The sequence below is a fragment of the Puma concolor genome, chromosome D2, assembly GCF_028749965.1.
Source record: "Puma concolor isolate L17-30 chromosome D2, mPumCon1.1.hap2, whole genome shotgun sequence".
Classification (NCBI taxonomy): Eukaryota; Metazoa; Chordata; class Mammalia; order Carnivora; family Felidae; genus Puma; species Puma concolor.
In genome coordinates this window covers 8,100,543-8,119,335 of record NC_141677.1, presented here as the reverse complement: position 1 = coordinate 8,119,335, position 18,793 = coordinate 8,100,543, and the positions used below count along the sequence as shown (strand labels likewise).

The 18,793-nt window shown below is 44.5% G+C and overlaps 1 protein-coding gene and 1 long non-coding RNA gene across 9 annotated transcripts in view; one reads left to right on the top strand and one right to left on the bottom strand.

Moving 5' to 3' along the window:
• The first annotated feature begins 3,099 nt into the window (after positions 1-3,099).
• Positions 3,100-17,260, top strand: LOC147575755 (uncharacterized). Its single transcript, XR_015241526.1, has 3 exons — positions 3,100-3,299; positions 9,842-9,952; positions 15,822-17,260. It is a non-coding gene; the product is annotated as an uncharacterized LOC147575755 (long non-coding RNA).
• The window catches only part of LIPK (lipase family member K), a 49,867-nt gene continuing 37,479 nt past the window's right edge, over positions 6,406-18,793 (bottom strand). For 6 of the 8 annotated variants that reach the window (XM_086679532.1, XM_086679531.1, XM_086679530.1 and 3 more), the window contains 4 exons: positions 16,726-16,872; positions 14,807-14,878; positions 11,947-12,018; positions 6,406-7,233 (listed from right to left, as the gene is read on the bottom strand). In XM_086679532.1, coding sequence (XP_086535658.1) covers positions 6,994-7,233; positions 11,947-12,018; positions 14,807-14,878; positions 16,726-16,872 — 531 coding nt within the window. In that variant the 3' untranslated portion in view covers positions 6,406-6,993. The remainder of the gene's footprint in view (positions 7,234-11,946; positions 12,019-14,806; positions 14,879-16,725; positions 16,873-18,793) is intronic. The other 2 variants (XM_086679536.1, XM_086679535.1) reach the window with 2 other exon arrangements.

Here is an 18,793-nt window from a genome sequence, read left to right as displayed (position 1 = left end):
ATGCGAATGGAGAATTCTATTTTTCCATATAGGATATGGGTCATGATTGAAAATATTAAGCCATTATCTGTGCCCAGCACTTTACAAATAATAACATCTGCTAACCCTTTTCTTTGGAACTGGTATTGAGTTAAAGTCTTTCATGTTCTCTCACAACTCAATAACAGAGGTACTTAACAATAGCTCCGTTTTACAGATGGGCAAAGTGTGGATCAGAGTGATTAGTTCACTTGTCTTTGGACATAATGATAGCAACAGAGCTAGGAACCAAACGTAAAGACTTCAGGGCCCGTGCTGAAGGGCTGTGCTGTACAACTCTACTTCATCTACAGCTTTCGTCTTCATGACAGCATATGGGTTAGTCAAGAATGAGTGTCTCCATGTTTAAAAAAAAAAAAGAAAAAAAAAGAAAAAGAAATAGCTAGAATCGACGATAAATGACTTCCCCAGGATCACGTAGTTAATCAGTAGTGGTGCTGGCTCTGAACTTCTGTTGACTTATGCTACCATGAGCATTCTCTCCCCAGCAATTCCACGTTACTGCTCGGTCAATAAGAGAAGGGGTAATTATACCTATGAAGGCCCTTTAAAATTTATTTCATTTTATTATTTTAAGTTTATTTATTGATTTTGAGAGAGAGAGCTCAGGGGAGGGGCAGAGACCGAGGGAGAGAAAGAGAAGCCCTACGCGGGGCTCAAACTCGAGGGCCGTGAGATCACAGACCTGAGCCGAAATCAGGAGTCAGATGCTTAACTGACTGAGCCCCCCAGGCGCCCCATTAGTTTATTTTATTTTTACTGTTGAAGTTCGATTGGCATACGATGGTCTATTAGTTTCAGAGGCACAACATGCTGATTAGATAATCCTGCACATTGTTCAGTGTTCACCGCAGTAGGTGAGTTGCAGCTGGCTCCACAAGATGGCGCCGGGACGATGGACCCCCAAAGGTGTGAAACCGGTCAGCCTCATGAAAGAAAGCTCAGGTGCAGACAAAGGAAAGGCCTCTCCTTACAGGGGATGGCAGCTTCTCAAAATTTCCCATTCTACTAAATACAGACGGAGCAGTGTTTTGTTGAGGCTTGGGTAACTCAGCGTGGCGGGGCAGGGCTTCGCTGACGGGAATTAGATTGCGTAGGGCCAAGTGGATTGGGTAGGGCCAAGAGGATGCTACCGCAAGGGGCTGTGGCTGTGGAACAGCCTGCCAACACACCTGTCAACAGATTTGTCAGACAAATACCAACCAGGCTGGCAAACCTGACCCTCCTCTCTGCCAGTCTGGTTTTGACTCAGAACTCGGGGAGCCTGTTTTACATACACACCTACGTGCCTGCTCTGTCCTGACATGGTCCAGGTCACCCTCTGCCCCCCCCACCCCCCCTTGCTGGTTCGGCCGCTCCCTCTCTGCACTTCTGGACGCCTAGATTTTTGCTTTAGTTTCTCTGCTTACTTTAAATCTGTACACAACTCTGGCCTTGCCTCCTGTACAAAGCCCCGAGAATCCCCTGACATCAGGAGTCTCCCTGACCGGGCAATCTCGTCGAGGCTTCCTCATCTGTATCTCTAGGGAGATAACACAAGGAAGTGTGAAGAGTTGGATTTTGGATTCAGATGACTCTGGGCTGAAGACCCAGATTTGCTCCTAATTCTTGATATTTGGCCCGAGCCAGCGTGCACGTCTTCGGAGGCTCTTTAAAATAGGGTAAGCATAGGACCTTTATCCCAGAGATGTGGGCAGGGATAAACGGCTTGGGCCATGCCTTTGATAAATGCCCCAGAAGTTAGTAAGTGCCCAATGATGTTATTACTACCCTCGTTGGCTTGAGATTCCCCGGCATATTTGAAATTCCGTGTAAATCACAGGATGAGGACCATGTTTTCCTGTTTCATGGCCTATCTTCTGCCTCTAACACAGAAGAGGTGCAGGGTACATTTTTGTAAATGAACGCCTTGGAACTTTAAGGGCGTCGTTCGAAAACCTCTTTGGCAAGGATCTCAAAGACACTCCTAGAAGAGTCTAGTCCTCTGAGTTCCCAAGTCCTTGCACAAAGTAGGCTTAAGGTGGAACGGAAAAGTTCCAGGTTAAAAGTGTCTCTCCTCTGGAAGCTACCAGTGTTTGGATTCCCGAGCACGTAATACCAAATCAAACTAAAAATATTAAGTTCACATGATTTATGAGAGTGATAGTGACGTATCTTGAGGCTTCTGCCAAAAACAAATTATAAATTAAAAAAGAATGCTTGTAAATAAAGCACCGAGGACCAGAAAATCCAACCTGATTAGGAAATGCAACGTTGTGATTTAATTTTAATAGAATTCCATTCAGCTTAAGGCAAACAGTGTGGGCAGATCCTGTCGAGGAGAATGAAGATGTGTGTAGGTGTAGAGCCCTTATTTGAATGAAAGGTATGCATTTGATTAGGGAAGCAGAAGCAGATGTAGCTGGAAAAGCAACGTATGGGAAACTCCGAGCTATAGCTAGGGAAGTCAGGATTCGGTGGAATAAAATAAAAAGCAGTAGAGACACGGTAAGTTCTGGTGCAGCGGTATTTCACGGTGAAAACACCCTTGGAGGGAGGAATAGGGAAGATGAATCAGTGGGAAAACTTGTACTTGAAGATGTTAAGGAGGAAGCAATAAAGCTTTTGCAGAGAAAAGCTGATGCAGTCGGTTAAGCGTCTGACTCTTGATTTTAGCCCAGGTCATGATCCCATGCTTCGTGAAATTGAGCCCCTCATGGGGGTCTGTGCTGACAGAGGGATTCTGTCTCTCCCTCTCTCTCTGCCCTACCCTGAGCTCGCAAGCGCTCTCTCTCTCTCTCTCTTCCCCCCCGCAAAAAATAAACTTAAAAAAAAAAAAAAAGGAAATACTACATTGGATCAGCGTTTTGGAAATACAGTTTTGATCCTAGTTTAGGATTAGACTAACTCATAGATACGTCACTTCAGCCCTCTCTGTGCGTAATACTCACAGCGGAAAGCAGAGGGCTGGATTCCATTAGTTTCCTGCAACATACGAATCCTAAGAGACAATTTTAGATAAAACATGGAGGAACTTTAAAATTGTTAATAGTTGTGGTTTTTCTTAATGGCCTTGTTTATGTCGGGTTACACTAGCTATGCATTGGCAGAATGATACAATCTTTAAAAAGAATCTTGACTTTTGCTTCTAGCCACAGCGTCTGGAATTACCATTCTGCCACAAAAAACCAGAACACTGGAACCCAAGTCATAACAGTTTTGAGACACTGGACATCGGGCCGCACAGGACTGTTATCACTGAAGGGAAGGACACAGATGAGGTATTCTCTATGCAAACCTTACTTTTCTGCCTACTGATCATTTCTAGATCACAGCAAAGGTAGAGGAACTCCAAGAAAGCTCAGTGGGGGTGGGGTAAAGCCACGGATGCCAGGGAGGCCACTGTGGTTGGAGAAGAACATGGGCCAGGTGCTTTGGGATCTGCACGCCCTGGGTTCTGCTCACACAGACCGTCATCCCTGGAAAACCACTTCCCAGGTGAGGAGGTGACACTCATCAAGAAGATGCATGACCACCTGACTCCCGTCCACAGCCTGCCTGGGGCCCCAGGCCGTCTGCATGGGTATCTCTTTGGAAGGCTCACTCTGATGCCCAAGTAGGACAGTCCAGAGCCCGGTAGCCTTTGAGGGGCCCCTCTGATGCCCCCTGGTGCCGGGGCTTCTGCCTGAGCCCCTCCCTGCAGCCACTGGGCAGCTTTTTCAACACCCTGGAGCCCTCTCCCAAGATATGGACCCAATGGAAACAGTAACGCCTTTGGCAACGACAACAACAATAACAACAACAAAGGAAAGAAAGAAAGAAAGAAGAAAGAAAGAAAGAAAGAAAGAAAGAAAGAAAGAAAGAAAGGAAGGGAAGGAAAGGAAAAGAAAAGAAAAAAGAAAGGAGAAGACAAAAAACTCAGGGGTTTAGCTGACTAGTGGAGGCAGAGACTGGAATTCAAGGAGAAGAACAATAAAACCTGTGAGTCAGAATACCAGAGAAAGAAGTGGAAGCCAGAGAAAGAGCTTCTGAAATAGGGGATGGCATCTCACGGAGCTCTGGCTGAATAATAATGTGCCCATGCTAAAGGCAGAATCCCACAAGAGTGGACAGAGTAAAACTTTCAGAGAAGGAACAAGTGCCAGGAAACTATAAGCAAAACAGCTTCTAGAGTGCACACAGTACCCGTAGGGATTCATTGAAATTCTCGCAGGCCAGCATGAGAGACCTTTCAGAACACCTCGGGGGTTGAGGGGGGGACGGGAATTCAGTAGAGACTTCAGAAAATAGATGTGTCAGTGGCAGGGCAGAATTTCCTTAGAGGAGAGATTGCTCTAGACTGGCCCTTAGGTGATGAAAAACAAAAAAAGCGTGTCTCGAAATAATCAGACTTAGCTGCAAACAAACTGACTGCCAAAAAATTCCTAACCCCGTCTAAAGGAATAAAAGTTAGCACTCAGTGCCTGGCAATCCAATAGCCTGGCATCCAATAGCAAATGATTCAGCATGCAATAAGGCAGGAAAATATAACCCACAGCCAGGAGAGAATCATTCCATAAAACAAACTTATAAAAGGAAAGATAATTGCGTGAACAGAAAGTATGTTGAAATAGGTCCTGAATGATGCTTACTGTGTTCAAGGATTTAAAGGAAAACATAAAAAGGGGTGCCTGGGTGGCTCAGTCGGTCGAGCGTCTGACTTCGGCTCAGGTCATGATCTCACAGTTCATGAGTCTGAGCCCCCCGTAGGGCTCTGTGCTGACAGCTCGGAGCCTGGAGCCTGCTTCACATTTTGTGTCTCCCTCTCTCTCTGCTCCTCCCCTGCTCATGCTCCATCTCTCTCTCCCTCTAAAAAAATAAATAAACATTAAAATGAAGAGAAAGACATAACATAAAGAAAGGAAAAACAGAAGATATAAAAGAGACCCAAATGGGATATCTACAGATGGAGAATAATAGTCTCCAAAATAGACAATGCACCAGCCAGGATTATGGCAGACTAGACACTGTAAGAGAGAATTTGTGGGTATGAGGACACCCACAGACACTATTTGAAATGAAGCACACAGAGGGAGGATGCTGGGGAAAAAGCACAGCTTCACTGACTTGCGGGTCAACAGCAGGTGTCTAACATACAAATTAGACACCCAGGTAAGTGAAGGTACCAACGATACTCGGACAAATGATGAACAAAACGTTTCTAAATTTGATGAAAACTGTAAATCTGCAGATCCACGAAGCCAGTTGAATTCCAAGCAGAATATACAACAAAACCACCTCAGAGTTCAAGGAACTCAAATTGCCAACACTCCATTGGTAAAAAGAAAATCTTAAAGCAGACAAAGAGAAAAAAAAGACAGTCCAAAGACACGAATATAAGACATCACAGACTTATCAGCAACTGCATGCCAGAAGGTAATGAACAGCATTTAAAAGGACCGAGGGAGTAAGAGCAAATTAGGAAGCACGTCAGTCTAAGGTTCTCTTGTCCGAAAAAAACAAGTCTTTTAGAAATGAAGGCAAAATGCCTTCACTGATCAGCCCAGCCGGAGACTCTGGGGGCCTCTCAAACTTTTCCCAAGGATATACACCCACCATTTCTCTCCCTCTCTCCCCTGGGGGGGTGGGGGTGAGGCCCCCAGGGACATACAAGTCAAAACCATGATGAGATATGCTCAACTCCTGTTGGTGGCTATAACAAAAGCAATACTAATAACAAAACAAAACAAAAGAGAAGTGTTGGCCAGGATGTGGAGAAACTGGCCCCTAACACATTGCTCGTGGGAATATAAAGTGGCACAACCTCTGTAGAAAACGGTATGGAAGTTCCTCAAAAAACTAAAAACAGAACTACTGTATGATCCAGCAATCACACTTCTGGTAGCTATTCAAAAGCATTGACATTAGGGTCTTGAAAAGATACACAGACGTCCATGGTCATCCCGATAGTATTCACAATAGCTAAGGTATGGAAACAACTTAAATGTCCGTTGACAGGTGAATGGGCACAGAAGACAGACTTCATACGTAGATATAATGGCGTATAATTCAGCCTAAATGATGGCAAAACAAAGACTCTTTCAGACAAACACTGAGAATCCATCGCTAGCAGATAGATCTGCCAAACAAATTTGAACGAAGTTCACCAGAACAAGAAAAATAAGGAAACTCTGTCAGCCCAGAGCCCGACGCGGGGCTTGAACACATGAGCCGTGAGATCATGACCTGAGTCGAAGTCGGACGCTCAACCAACTGAGCCACCCAGGCGCCCCTCAAGCTTTTAACCAAAGAGACAAAACGATGGTCACAATAATAATAATAATAACGATTTGTTATTACCATTAATAGTAGTTTACTATTGCTGATAAGAAATTTCCACAAACTTGGTGGTTTCAAAGAATATACATTTATTTTGTCACTCTGGCTGTGGGTCTGGGTATGGCACAGCTAGTCCCCTGCAGCTCAGGGTGTCTCCCGGGGCTGCAAATGAGGGGTGGCCAGCCTTCTCTCTCAACTGGAAGATTTACCGGGGGATTCGCGGGCTTTTGAGTTCATCCAGGATGTAGATGTAATTGATCTCACAGCTGTATGATTGAGAATCTGGTTGTTTGCTGGTTATCTGCTATAGGCACAGATCCTAGAGGTCGTGTAGGCCTCCTCCACATATCAGTCCTCTTCATCAAACCAACAAGGGAGATCTCTTCTGCAGTCTACTTGATGGATTCTCCTATAATATGATGCAATCAGGAGTTGACGTCCTTTGCCATAAACGTGATCCAAACAAGGGTGTGACGCCATTACCTTTGCCAATTCTGTTGGCCAGAACCAAGTCTCAAGGGCGTCCCACGCTCAAGGGGAGAGGGTTACACCAACACACCGGCACTAGGAGGCGAAAATCATTGGAGCGGTCACCTTAGGGTCTGGGCGCCACAGTATTATTTTAAGAATCCACTTGCTTAGAGAAAGAGAAGCTATTTAATTTTGCAAACATCCGTCCATCAGTCTAATAAGGTCTTGGTAAATTTCCTGCGGTGCGTCCTGTCCAAGGTAAAAATCCACATGATTGTAGTGTGGAATCAACTTATAGTAAATAAGCCTGGGAATTTGGGGCAGTAAATTCTCAACGTCCTTGAGGTCAGCCACACGGTCGTGTCCTCCGCTCCACACAGCTGTGGGCACTTGCATCTTGGTCACGTTGTACAAGGGAGGTGTGAGCTAAGTATGATTAGAGACGGAGAGAAAAAACCAGATTTCGCAGAAAACCACATCGGGGGAGTAACCTTATCGATTGTTAAGCAAGTTCTTCAAATGCTAAAAGTATGCAGTTAGAATGCACTTAATGATTTCCAAACATTAAAATGTTAGAAGGGCTCGAGAGCACTTCTGTGCAATGGTATGAACTGTGAATAAAGAAAAAAATAACCGTGATATTTCTGATTTGCATGTTGGGGAAAATAGGAAAGAATCCTCGAGGAAGGGGGCTCTTATTTCTATGGGGGACCATCTTTCTTTCTTTAAAAAAACTTTTTTAAAGTACATTTATTTTGAGTAGGGGGGATGGTCAGAGAGAGAGAGAGAGAGAGAGAGAGAGAGAGAGAGAGAATCCCAAACAGGCTCCATACTGTCAGCACAAAGCCTGACATGAGACTTGATTCCATGAACCATGAGATCATGACCTGAGCTGAAATCAAGAGTCGGTTGTTTAACTGTCTGAACCACCCAAGGCACCCTTATGGGTGACCATCTTTCTAGTAGGGCTTGGCACTCGGAGTATGTCCTTTTGAAACAATATATATGTGTGTGTGTGTGTATATATATATACACACACACACACACACACATATATATATATATATATATATGTATAGGATAAATGTAAATACCTCTTCTCTGGTGCAGAAATCTGGGCTTGGGGGGATTATTGACACTTGAGCAGACTCTTTGGGGAGCATTGAGACCAATGGATGAAAACAGTTGAAGTATGACGTGAACAAGGAGCCAGCCTGTTCCAGAGAACGTGATGTCTTTTCCCTTCTCTCTGCGATCCAACAAATCCCATCCCCCAGCTCCTCAGTGGCCCCGGATGACCCGGCCTGGCCAATCAGTCCTTCATCCCTCTGGCCTCAGTGACTGGATGAGAGATGGGCACGTGGCTAAAACCGGGCCAGAGTTCTCTCTGGAACTTTCTGCCAGTGCTCCTGAGAAAAATACTGGCTTTTTCTTCGGGTTTGTGGTGGAAAGAACGATACGAGTTGAGCACACGCAGTCACGATCTTACTATTTTTGAAATAGCCTGAGAAGGGAAAGAGCATTTGTGAGCAGAACTGGGAGAGAGAGGGAGGGGCACAGGGAGAAGGAGAGCCCGGAGGACAGCGTTCCGGTTCCCAGCCATTGTGAGTTGATCACCACCCTGTTCAGTACAGTAAAGCAGTAAATAGATTTTTTTTAAACCTAATGTCACGTTGTCTCCTGCCATGCACAACTGAGAGAATACGGACTGCCACCATATTCCAGGGACCGAATTGTGTTTTCCCCAAATTTGGATGTTGAAACCTTAACCTCTAATTTGACTGTATGAGGAAGTAAGGCTGTTAGGAGGTAATTGGGGTTAAATGCAGTCATAAGGGCCAGGTCCTAATTAAGTAGGACTGGCAGTCTATAGGAAGGGGAAGAGAGAGATCTCTCTCTCTCTCCAAGCGCACTCGCAGAAGAAAGGGTACGTGAGCACGTGACAAGAAGGTGACTGTCTACAAGCCAGAAAGGGGCTCCTCCCCAGAGCCCCACCAGCTGGACACTGACCTTGGACATCCAGCTTCCAGAATGTGAGAAATAGATTTCTGTGGTTTAAGCCACTCAGTCTATGGTCATTCTTTTTTTTTTTTTTTTTTTATGGCATCCTGAGCAGATTTCTACACTGTTGTTAACAATTTTTGGCAGCAAGGTTAGGAAGAAAAGGTAACGTGGACAAAGACGCAGATCCTTGGGAAACTGTAACCTTGGCCAGGGAGAGGTTTCCTAAATTAGTAATGTACCCGATGACTTGGTTTGGGGGGGGGGGGCTGACTTGGGGACTGTGCACCTTCAGTTCTCTCTGCAGGGCGATATACAAGCAGAGATCACAGGCTCGATCATTACAGAAGTTACTGTTAGTCGATGGGTTGGTGTCCGGGTCTTAGAGTTACTGAATATCTTAAGTATGTCGCCTGTCCCCTATCTTGCTGGGAGACCGTGGCCCTGGGCTTAGGAGCAAGTGATAAAGGAGGAGGTGAGAAGGCAGCGACAAGGCAGGGAGGCCAGTGAGCACAGATCAGGGCTCACAGTGGTGCTTTAAGGGCTGGGGAGAGCCCGCGCAACGCCCCAAAGGCCAAGAGCAAACTGGGGCAAGAGGAGGCATGCTTTTCCCGACTCTGGGTTTCTCAGCGGGATAATACAAAGCATAAATACTTAGATGCAAAGATGGAGAAAGTTAAAGAGTAGAAAGACAGCTGTAAATATTAGCAAGCTTCGTGGCAGGAGAGTGGGGTTGAGGAGCCCCTGAAATCAGAACACATTTACCGCAATGATTTAGGATGCTGTGGAGGATGAAAGGAAGCTCAGAAGAAGGCAGAGCCAAAAATGAATATGCAAATCAGGATGCAAATGAGACATGCTGACTTTGGGCCAAGATTTTTTTTACTTAGTAATGAAGGTTTGGTGATTACACTGATAATTATGCCCGTCTTATTTACGGTCATTGCTCATAGTTGTGACAAAGGTTATTGCTTTTCACACATACATGTTGTTCACCCTCAGCTTGTTTGGGGTTTTCCATTTCTTTCCCAAGGTCCCAAGCAAACGATTCATGTGTGAACTTGAATCACCATGTATCCTGAAGATGGGAAAGATCATCCCTGTGACACAGCTCTCATCCAAGTTGACGTTTAACTCTCACAAGGTAAACTCCTCATCCAAGACTCTTTCCTTTTAGCAACTATCTACTCTTGCTAGGGTAAGAAATTGGTTACTCACAAGACAAATTGGGACTTTGACATAGTATGTGGGTCTGTGTGTGGCAAGCAGCCTAGGAGAAAACTATAGCAGTTTGGGAGGAAAATCAGATTCTTCACTCCAGCTGAAATTATGTATCTTCTCTATCGCAGTTACTACGGTGGCACTGAAAATCTGCTTTTTTGAAAAATTTCCAAATTTCCATACCCCTTATTTGAAAAACTCATGTATCTTTGATGGCCACTTGTGTAACCTGAGTTCCCTCTATCAGCAGGAAGCCAAAATCATGTATGGATTTTCTTATAAACACTGGGAAAAATAACAACAAATAAAACACCACGTATTTCCATTCAGTAGAGAACTTTGGTTTTAAAAGTTTTCATAGATTATGTCAAGAAATATCTTGACATACCACTCTCTGGCAGATAGCAGTACTTCTTCCTAAAAGTGATATTTCTGTCTAGTGTATCTTTAATGATATATATACGTATACATATACATATATATACATACACATATACATATATATACATACATATACACACACACACATATATATATATATATATATATATATATACACACACACACACACATATGTTAAATGAGCAGTAATTGTCATTCCAAAGAACTAATAGGGCAGTGTTAGTTCATTTTATAATAGATGGGTAAGAAATGAGAGCATATGTTCCAGAAACAAAGATTACATATCTTTAATTCTCCTTTTAAAATTTTTTTTTTCAACATTTATTTATTTTTGGGATAGAGAGAGACAGAGCATGAACGGGGGAGGGGCAGAGAGAGAGGGAGACACAGAATCCGAAACAGGCTCCAGGCTCTGAGCCATCAGCCCAGAGCCCGACGCGGGGCTCGAACTCACGGACCGCGAGATCGTGACCTGGCTGAAGTCGGACGCTTAACCAACTGTGCCACCCAGGCGCCCCTAATTCTCCTTTTAAAATATGGTCTTGGGGTGCCTGGACAGCTCAGTCAGTTAAGTGCCTGACTCTTGATTTCGGCACAGGTCACGATCTCATGGCTTGTGAGTTCGAGCCCAAAGTCCGGCTTTGCGCTGACAGTGTGGAGCCTGCTTGGGATTCTCTTTCCATCTCTCCCTCTGCCTCTCTCTCTCTCTCTCTCTCTCAAAATAAGTAAATAAATGTTAAGAAAAACATGGTTTTAATTAAGTGCTGAGAGTGTCTACTTTTTTTGATGTTTATTTATTTATTTTGAGAGAGAGAGAGAGAGAGAGAGAGAGAACTGGGGAGGGGCAGAAAGAGAAAGAGAGAATTCCAAGCTGCTACCTCGGGGCCCGACATAGGGTTCCATCTCACGAACTGTTAGATCATGACCTGAGCTGAAAGAGTTGAATGCTTAGTCGACTGAGCAACCCAGGTACCCCAAGAGTTTCTACTTTTTGAGAAGGAATAAGTAGGGCTATAAAATCCAGGAACCCCTGAGTCATATCCTGGTTCATTACTAAGCTAAATAATTTTGACAATTTACCTAACCTCTCTGAGCCTCTGCAAACGTGGAGGCAATCATATTTACCTTGTAAGGTCATTGTAAGGATCAAAACTAATATGGAAACACTAAATTTTTTTTTAAATAAGGGGTGCCTGGGTGGCTCAGTCAGTTGAAGGTCCGACTTTGGCTGTGGTCATGATCTCGTGGTTCGTGGGTTCGAGCCCCGCGTCGGGCTGTGTGCTGACGGCTCAGAGCCTAGATCCTGCTTCAGATTCTGTGTGTGTGTCTCTCTCTCTGCCCCTCCCAGTTGTCTCTCTCTCAAAATATAAAACATTAAAAAATTTAGAAATAATGGTATGGAACATGGTAAGAAACCAATAAGTGGAATCTGATCTATATAAAATATGTGGCATAGTGTTGGAACCTAGCAGGTACTTAGTGAGTGGAGACTGATGACCACGGTCATCCATGTACCTGGTGAAAGTGCATCATGTTCTCATCAGGGTTTCCCCAGTCAAAAGCTTGGAACAGACCAGAATTAGCAGCCTATGATAAAATAGAAATAAAAACACATTACGATGATATAAGAAAACAACACGCATTTAAAGACCGTAAACAGAGGCACGCCTGGGTGGCTCAGTCAGTTGAGGGTCCGACTTCAGCTCAGGTCATGGTCTCATGGTTTGTGTGTTCAAGTCCCAAGCCGGGCTCTGGGCTGACAGCTCAGAGCCTGGAACCTGCTTCGGATTCTGTCTCCCTCTCTCTCTGCGCCCCCCCCCCCCACACTCTCTCTCTCTCTGTCTCAAAAAATAAGTAAACATTAAAATAAATAAAGACAGTAAACAGAAAATATACAAAGAGGATGACATTACATCCCACTCTTTAGGCACAAGAGCTAAAGTCCAGTAAAGATTAATAAGCCGGATAATAAGACTGATACGAGTCGATAGAGTAATTCACAGAACTGACTGACTGTCTTTTACTCTCCTCTATACCTCTCCAGTGAAAATTCTCAGATAGCAATGTGTTTATTTTTTTAAGTTTATTTGTTTATTGAGAGGGAGAGGGAGGGAGAGAATGAGTAGGGGAGGGGCAGAGAGAGAGAGAGAGAGAGAGAATCCCAAGCAGGCTCCGTGCTATCAGCGCAGACCCCGACACGGGGCTGGAACTCATGAACTGTGAGATCATGACCATGACGTGAGCTGAAACCAAGTCAGACGCGGAACCGACTGCACCACCGAGGCGCCCTGACGACAACGTCTTCAGGTGTTATAACACTCTACAGAGGAATGTCTACAAGGATGCTGCGATTGAATGATTCTTGACCATCTTAGCTTCAGGAATTGTCATAATTTTTTTGCAAGAGGCACCAGCTGTTCATCGACATTGAAAAGTGACTGATGTTTTCCTACACAGCTGTGTCCAGTATCCCTGTCAGGGTGTCGTCACTACGTTCCCTGTTCTTGAACACTTTTTGTTGCTCCTGAAGGGAACGTGCACGCGGAGTAGCTTCAGCGCTTCCCGTGTGAGGGGCTCTGTCCCCCCAGCAGCCAGCCGTGTCGTCAGGAGCGGGACCACATGCTGAGTGTCTGAGACACCGGGCACATGTTCAGACTTCCGCTACGAGAATGGAAATGGCCATACACCTGCACGCCTGGGGCTTCCTTCTTCTGTGACTTGCCACCCACGCTGGACCGAGGAAGGAGGTCACGTTCACGTTCACCTCGCATGTTCCAGTAGGCGATTCTCAGTCTGTCCCACGGTTTTTGTTTTTGTTTTTGTTTTTTTCCCTGAACTTGAATCTCAGAGATTTTTTTTCACACTCATTGATTTAATCCTGATGCTTCGTTTAAAATTATTCCCATCATGCTCTCTATTGACAGAGGCGGTCCGCCGCGGTCGGTTTTCAGCAATGGGAAGCAGCAGCGTGGGCTCCTTAGGTACCTGGGTTCTAGCAGCAAACAGACCTGGTCTCAGTCCAGGCTTAACGGATTATTGAATGTGTCATCCACGGCAAGTTACGTATCTCCCCTAATTCCCGTCTGTGAAATGGGAATGATAACATTCTCCTCATAGTGAAGATTCAACTGGGTGATGCATTAAACAGGGTGCTAGGGTGTAGCACCTAGAAATGCTCAACAAACCTCTTTTTACTAACATTACTACTCTCGTCATTGTCGTCACCCTTGCCGTAGCCGTCCGCATAACTTATGACCAAGTGTCTCACCTCATCCCCCTCCCCACCCCCCTGACTTATTTCTGTCCTCAAGAGGACTTTCTGCCACAGGAGAAGAGATCTTTTTAAGAGCAGTGAGCTGTGAGACACGTAAGGGACGGGCCAGGACATTTGTAGCATAAGGGGTATCGATGCCTTCGTGGAAAGACTGTTAAGAGAATTCAGTGAGACTGAAGGAAATCACACGTACAAACAGCAAGGACACATAGTAAGTGCTCAGGGAAAGTGAAATTGGAGTTGTGTTACCCACCACAGACCCTCTCTGTCTCCTCACCGGGGGGGGGGGGAGACATTCTGTCCTGAGCATCTTTCTTCCGGCAGGAACTTGAGGGCTTATCTCCTGGGCGTGGAACTCTTCAAAGGAGTTCAGAAGTCCTCAACTAGTGTTTCAGGCTATCTACAGCAGTGATTCTCAACCGTAAAGCATGGAGCAAACTTACCGGGGTGGAGGTGAAAGCGTAAACTCGTAGGGATCTCGGATATGTCAAAACTTTGGGAAGACCCTTCTCTCTCCCCCCCTCCCCCCATACACGCACACACACTCATCACACTAGGTTCAGAAAGCTGGGCCAATTGAATATGACTTCTCCCTGAACTTGCTGAATATTGAGCAATACGGTAGCACACACACAAATTTAAACTGAGAGTGAAAACAGAAACCGTTAATCTATTTTCATCTCTATCTCATACTTCACTTGCGCAGAGTAGAGCATTATTTCCACACTCTGAAATGGCCCATTCGCCAATAGGAGGATGCGCAGATCTTTCCGGAATAGCTCTATCATGTTATATAAAGTTCTGTTAGAACGGATGGTTTCCCAAAAGAGGAAGTACAAACCTTCCCTAGAAAAGGCAGTTGGGAGTAATCCAAAAATCAGAGTTCAGTCCGAATAGGTGGGAACCAGGCCCAAACACCAGAAACCGAGGACACAGAGAACAGAAGAGAGAACGGGGAATGAACACGAGTCGATGCTGATTTCGGAAGCATCCACCTGACAGAGGCAGGTGCCTGAAAAACCCCGCGATGGGCTCTGGGAGTCCTCCTCAGGGCTCTCGGGGCGATGTGTGTGCATCAGACCAGGAGTAGGGAGCACGTACCTGGGCCCAGTGCAGCATGGTCTGCACAGATGTTCCCGCAGAGCTCTGTGCCAAATAAACATCCAAGCGACTCTGCAAAGTGGAGATTATTTCTCACCAGGAGGCTAATCATTTGACCACACCGCAAGTAAACTTGAATATTCTCTTTCTCTCTCTGGGGAATGAACATGGACCATGCCCGCTTTAAGAACTTTCTCCTCCCGTAGCTCTGTTCTGTCCTGTACAGTTTTCATAAAGCCCACAGAGGCCATCCCGCCGGTCAAAGACACGAACATGCCTTTTCTCTCCCGCCTCACCTCAGATGGCCCAAGAGTACAGGGGGGTTGAGGGTGTGAGAGCCCCAGTGACCTTCGTCACCCTGTGTTAAGTCCCAAAGGACATTCTGAGAGAGTTGTTCATCGTGAGACATTGAGAAAAGATCTAAATGTTTCCTTTGCCTTCTGATTTTAAAAACATAGTGAGTATTCCACAGGGCTCTCTGAAAGTTTGTGGAACATAATCCATCCAGGATTGTAACCTCCACTGACATTTAGACTTTTTTCCGGATTAAAAAAAAAAAACAAAACTTGATAGTTTTCATTGCCATTTTTTTTTTTTTTTTTTTTTTTTTTACATTTTAGTATACAAAACGGTTATTTTGCCACCAAAGTGAGCACAGAAAGAGCATGGAGCTTTTAAAAAAAACACTACCCCTCATGAGCTAGCCAAACCTACTGAATCAATATCAAAATCTCCAGGGTTGACTCCTGGACATGTGTATTCCTTCAAAGTTCCACAAACTCTACTCAGACATCCCAGGATATCCTCCACTAAAATAGACATCCTTGCAGAGATTCCATAGGCCGGTCCCCAACAGTTAAAAAAAAGGGGGGGGGGCAATTTGACTGTATAAATGTACAACGAGGGCCCTCAGTGAATGTTCTAGAGGGTCCTGTCAGGAAGTCTTCCTCTGGCAAACTCTTAAGCCATGTCGAGAAGATGCTTTTGAAATTATCCCTCTTGTGTTTGCTTACAGCTCCTTGCCAGCTCTGCCTACATGATAGGCTACCATCTAAGCGATAGGCACGTGCAATCCCCTCGGTAAACGGAGAAAACAGAAAAGGAGTGTGAAAAGGCAGGGGTTAAGGCATGCTTTGCATAAACGGCTATTTATACATCTTGTCTGAAAGCAAGAAAAGTGTTTAATCGGTGCTCTCCAGTAACAGAGGGAGACTAGGCTCTGGGCGGAAATCTGTGAGATAGTCGGAGACCATTTTCAACTATGTCCTGCTTCTGGTTTCAAAGATACCTCCTCTCTGGCTGGGGAGTGAACAGTAGCTTTCCGTCTTCCACCTCCCCCCTAGTCAGCTCATGGTGACTAAAGAAGAAAAGGATTTCAGCTGGAGAGGACTCCCCAAGAAACCCAACTGATCCCTCTCAGTGTCCCTTCAACTGTGAATCTGTAGCTATCATTGGAAAGCCATCCCTTAATCCCAACGGATTAAAGAAGTCAGTGGTTCACAAAATGACTATTTCTAGATCACCTATGAAAGTGGAAATTGGTTTAAAAATTACAGATGCTTGGGCATACTGAAATTCTACTTCAGTAGGTCTGAGATAGGCAGACCTCAGGCACAGCGAGATAAATTTCAAAACCATAGTCTTCATGTCAGTGGAGGACCTTTCCAATGGCGGCGCTTTGGCCAACGGCAAGGGTTGGTGAGAATGTTCGGTGGCAAAGCCTTCTCAAATCCTCCTACTAAAGCAGGTGGAACCGCCTCCCGCCCCCCAGCTTCAGTCGGAAGCCATCAACATATAATTTCAAATCAGGAGACAAAAAGGAGACCTTGAGATGTGGCTTTCGTGCAATTCAGAGCACATTCTCCTCTCCTCTGTGCAACAAAATAATTGCTTTTCTGGATCCGACTACTTACACGTACCATGTTTAAGTTTTTTGGGTCAAATCCACTCAAAGTAAACAGGAAGTTGCTGCAGAGATGACGGAATAGCTTCCGGTTGCATACCTTGGTGGCAATGAATTGGTCAAAAAAGGTATGAGGGTAGAACATCTTGTCACCAAATAACGCCTGCAAGATCAATTTGAGATGCCATCAGATTTCATGGATGTGGATGTCAAAAGTGGAAAGTGAGTGGTCATTCAGCCAAGGACCGGACAGAGGTGATATCTGCTCAGTGCTAGTCCTCAGTAAAATGGAAAGGCCTGGTACATTTTGTTTTTGGTTCTCCCAACCCACCTTTGTGGTCTTCTCAACACATCTCATGATTCCCTTTCCCAAGGTCCTCTACTTGGGGTGTTTTTCAGAATGCCCTCTGAGAAATTAGCCACCGTAGGAAATTGATAAGGCTTTGGAGTCACAGATACCTTGGTTTGATTCTGGACTCTGTCTTTGCACCTTAAGGAAGTATTTAATTTCTATTATCCTGAACTTTCTCGATGATAAAATAAAAAATTAACATGCTGGGGCGCCTGGGTGGCGCAGTCAGTTAAGCGTCCGACTTCAGCCAGGTCACGATCTCGCGGTCCGTGAGTTCGAGCCCCGCGTCAGGCTCTGGGCTGATGGCTCAGAGCCTGGAGCCTGTTTCCGATTCTGTGTCTCCCTCTCTCTCTGCCCCTCCCCCGTTCATGCTCTGTCTCTCTCTGTCCCAAAAATAAATAAACGTTGAAAAAAAAAAATTAAAAAAAAAAAAATTAACATGCTATGTTGTGAAGGACTGTTGTCAAGATAATAAGTCATGTTTAAAAGGTACCTACTGAATCTTCTAGAACCTAGTAAACATTCCCCAAACAATAGCTATTATTACAAGTAGTGAATGATATAGACTTAATGAGCCATTCCTTCCAGAATCTTTTAGTAAACACTTCCAGAGGCAAAACTTAATCGCCCTAAAATGAATCTTTACTAGTGAAATTTCAGGCAATGTTGCCAGTGAGTTGAATTTACTTTTTGAACTCTAGGAATCACTTCAAATTAGAACATACATTCATATCAAACTCCTGTGCATATAAGACAAATCTTACCTTTGCTTCACAAAAACTAGTTTTATAATCTTAGGATAATGAACTAGATATGAGGATGAAAAAGTATCTTTTAATTCTTTTGGAAACATCCATTTACAGTAAAACAAAACAAAACAAAACAAACCTCGCTTATCTTTTTCCTGGAATCCTTTATTGACTGGTGATTACAACAATCAATTAGATTAGATTAGAACAATAATAACTAGCATTTATTTTTATTGCGTTAGTGCACGATAAGATCTCAGGCTATCTTTGGTAAACTCGATCCGGTGAATTCCTCCTGGGTAGAGTTGGTTGAATTCTGAATTTGAAAAGTGGTTATTTTATATGACCAAAGGTAATCTTCATTTAATGGAATATTTGATATCCCATGGAATATTTTTTTTTTCAACGTTTATTTATTTTGGGGACAGAGAGAGACAGAGCATGAACGGGGGAGGGGCAGAGAGAGAGAGAGACACAGAATCGGAAACAGGCTCCAGGCTCTGAGCCATCAGCCCAGAGCCCGACGCGGGGCTCGAACTCACGGAGCGCGAGATCGTGACCTGGCTGAAGTCGGACGCGCAACGGACTGCGCCACCCAGGCGCCCCTACCATGGAATATTAATGAATCTATGACACACCGTGACTTTATCTACCCCTTCCTATGGGAGAGGGGGAGGGAGGAAGGGAAAAAAAAAGAGGCTATAATTGTTAAGCTAGTTCAAATCATATTTCTTTAGGTCGGGAAGGCAGTAATTAACCATGGCAGACATTATCTAATTCATTCTGGCCTCTTATTCATTTTGTCTCAATCACTGGGACACTTGAACAATATATTAGATAATTTATTAAGCCACTTATCAAATTGTAACTCTTCCTGTGTAACTGTCTACATGGTAATTAGTAGTAGCCACAGACACATAGAGAGAACTTTTTTTTGTTTTGTTTTTAAAGAATGGTTTCTTAAAAAAAAAAAAAAAAAAAAA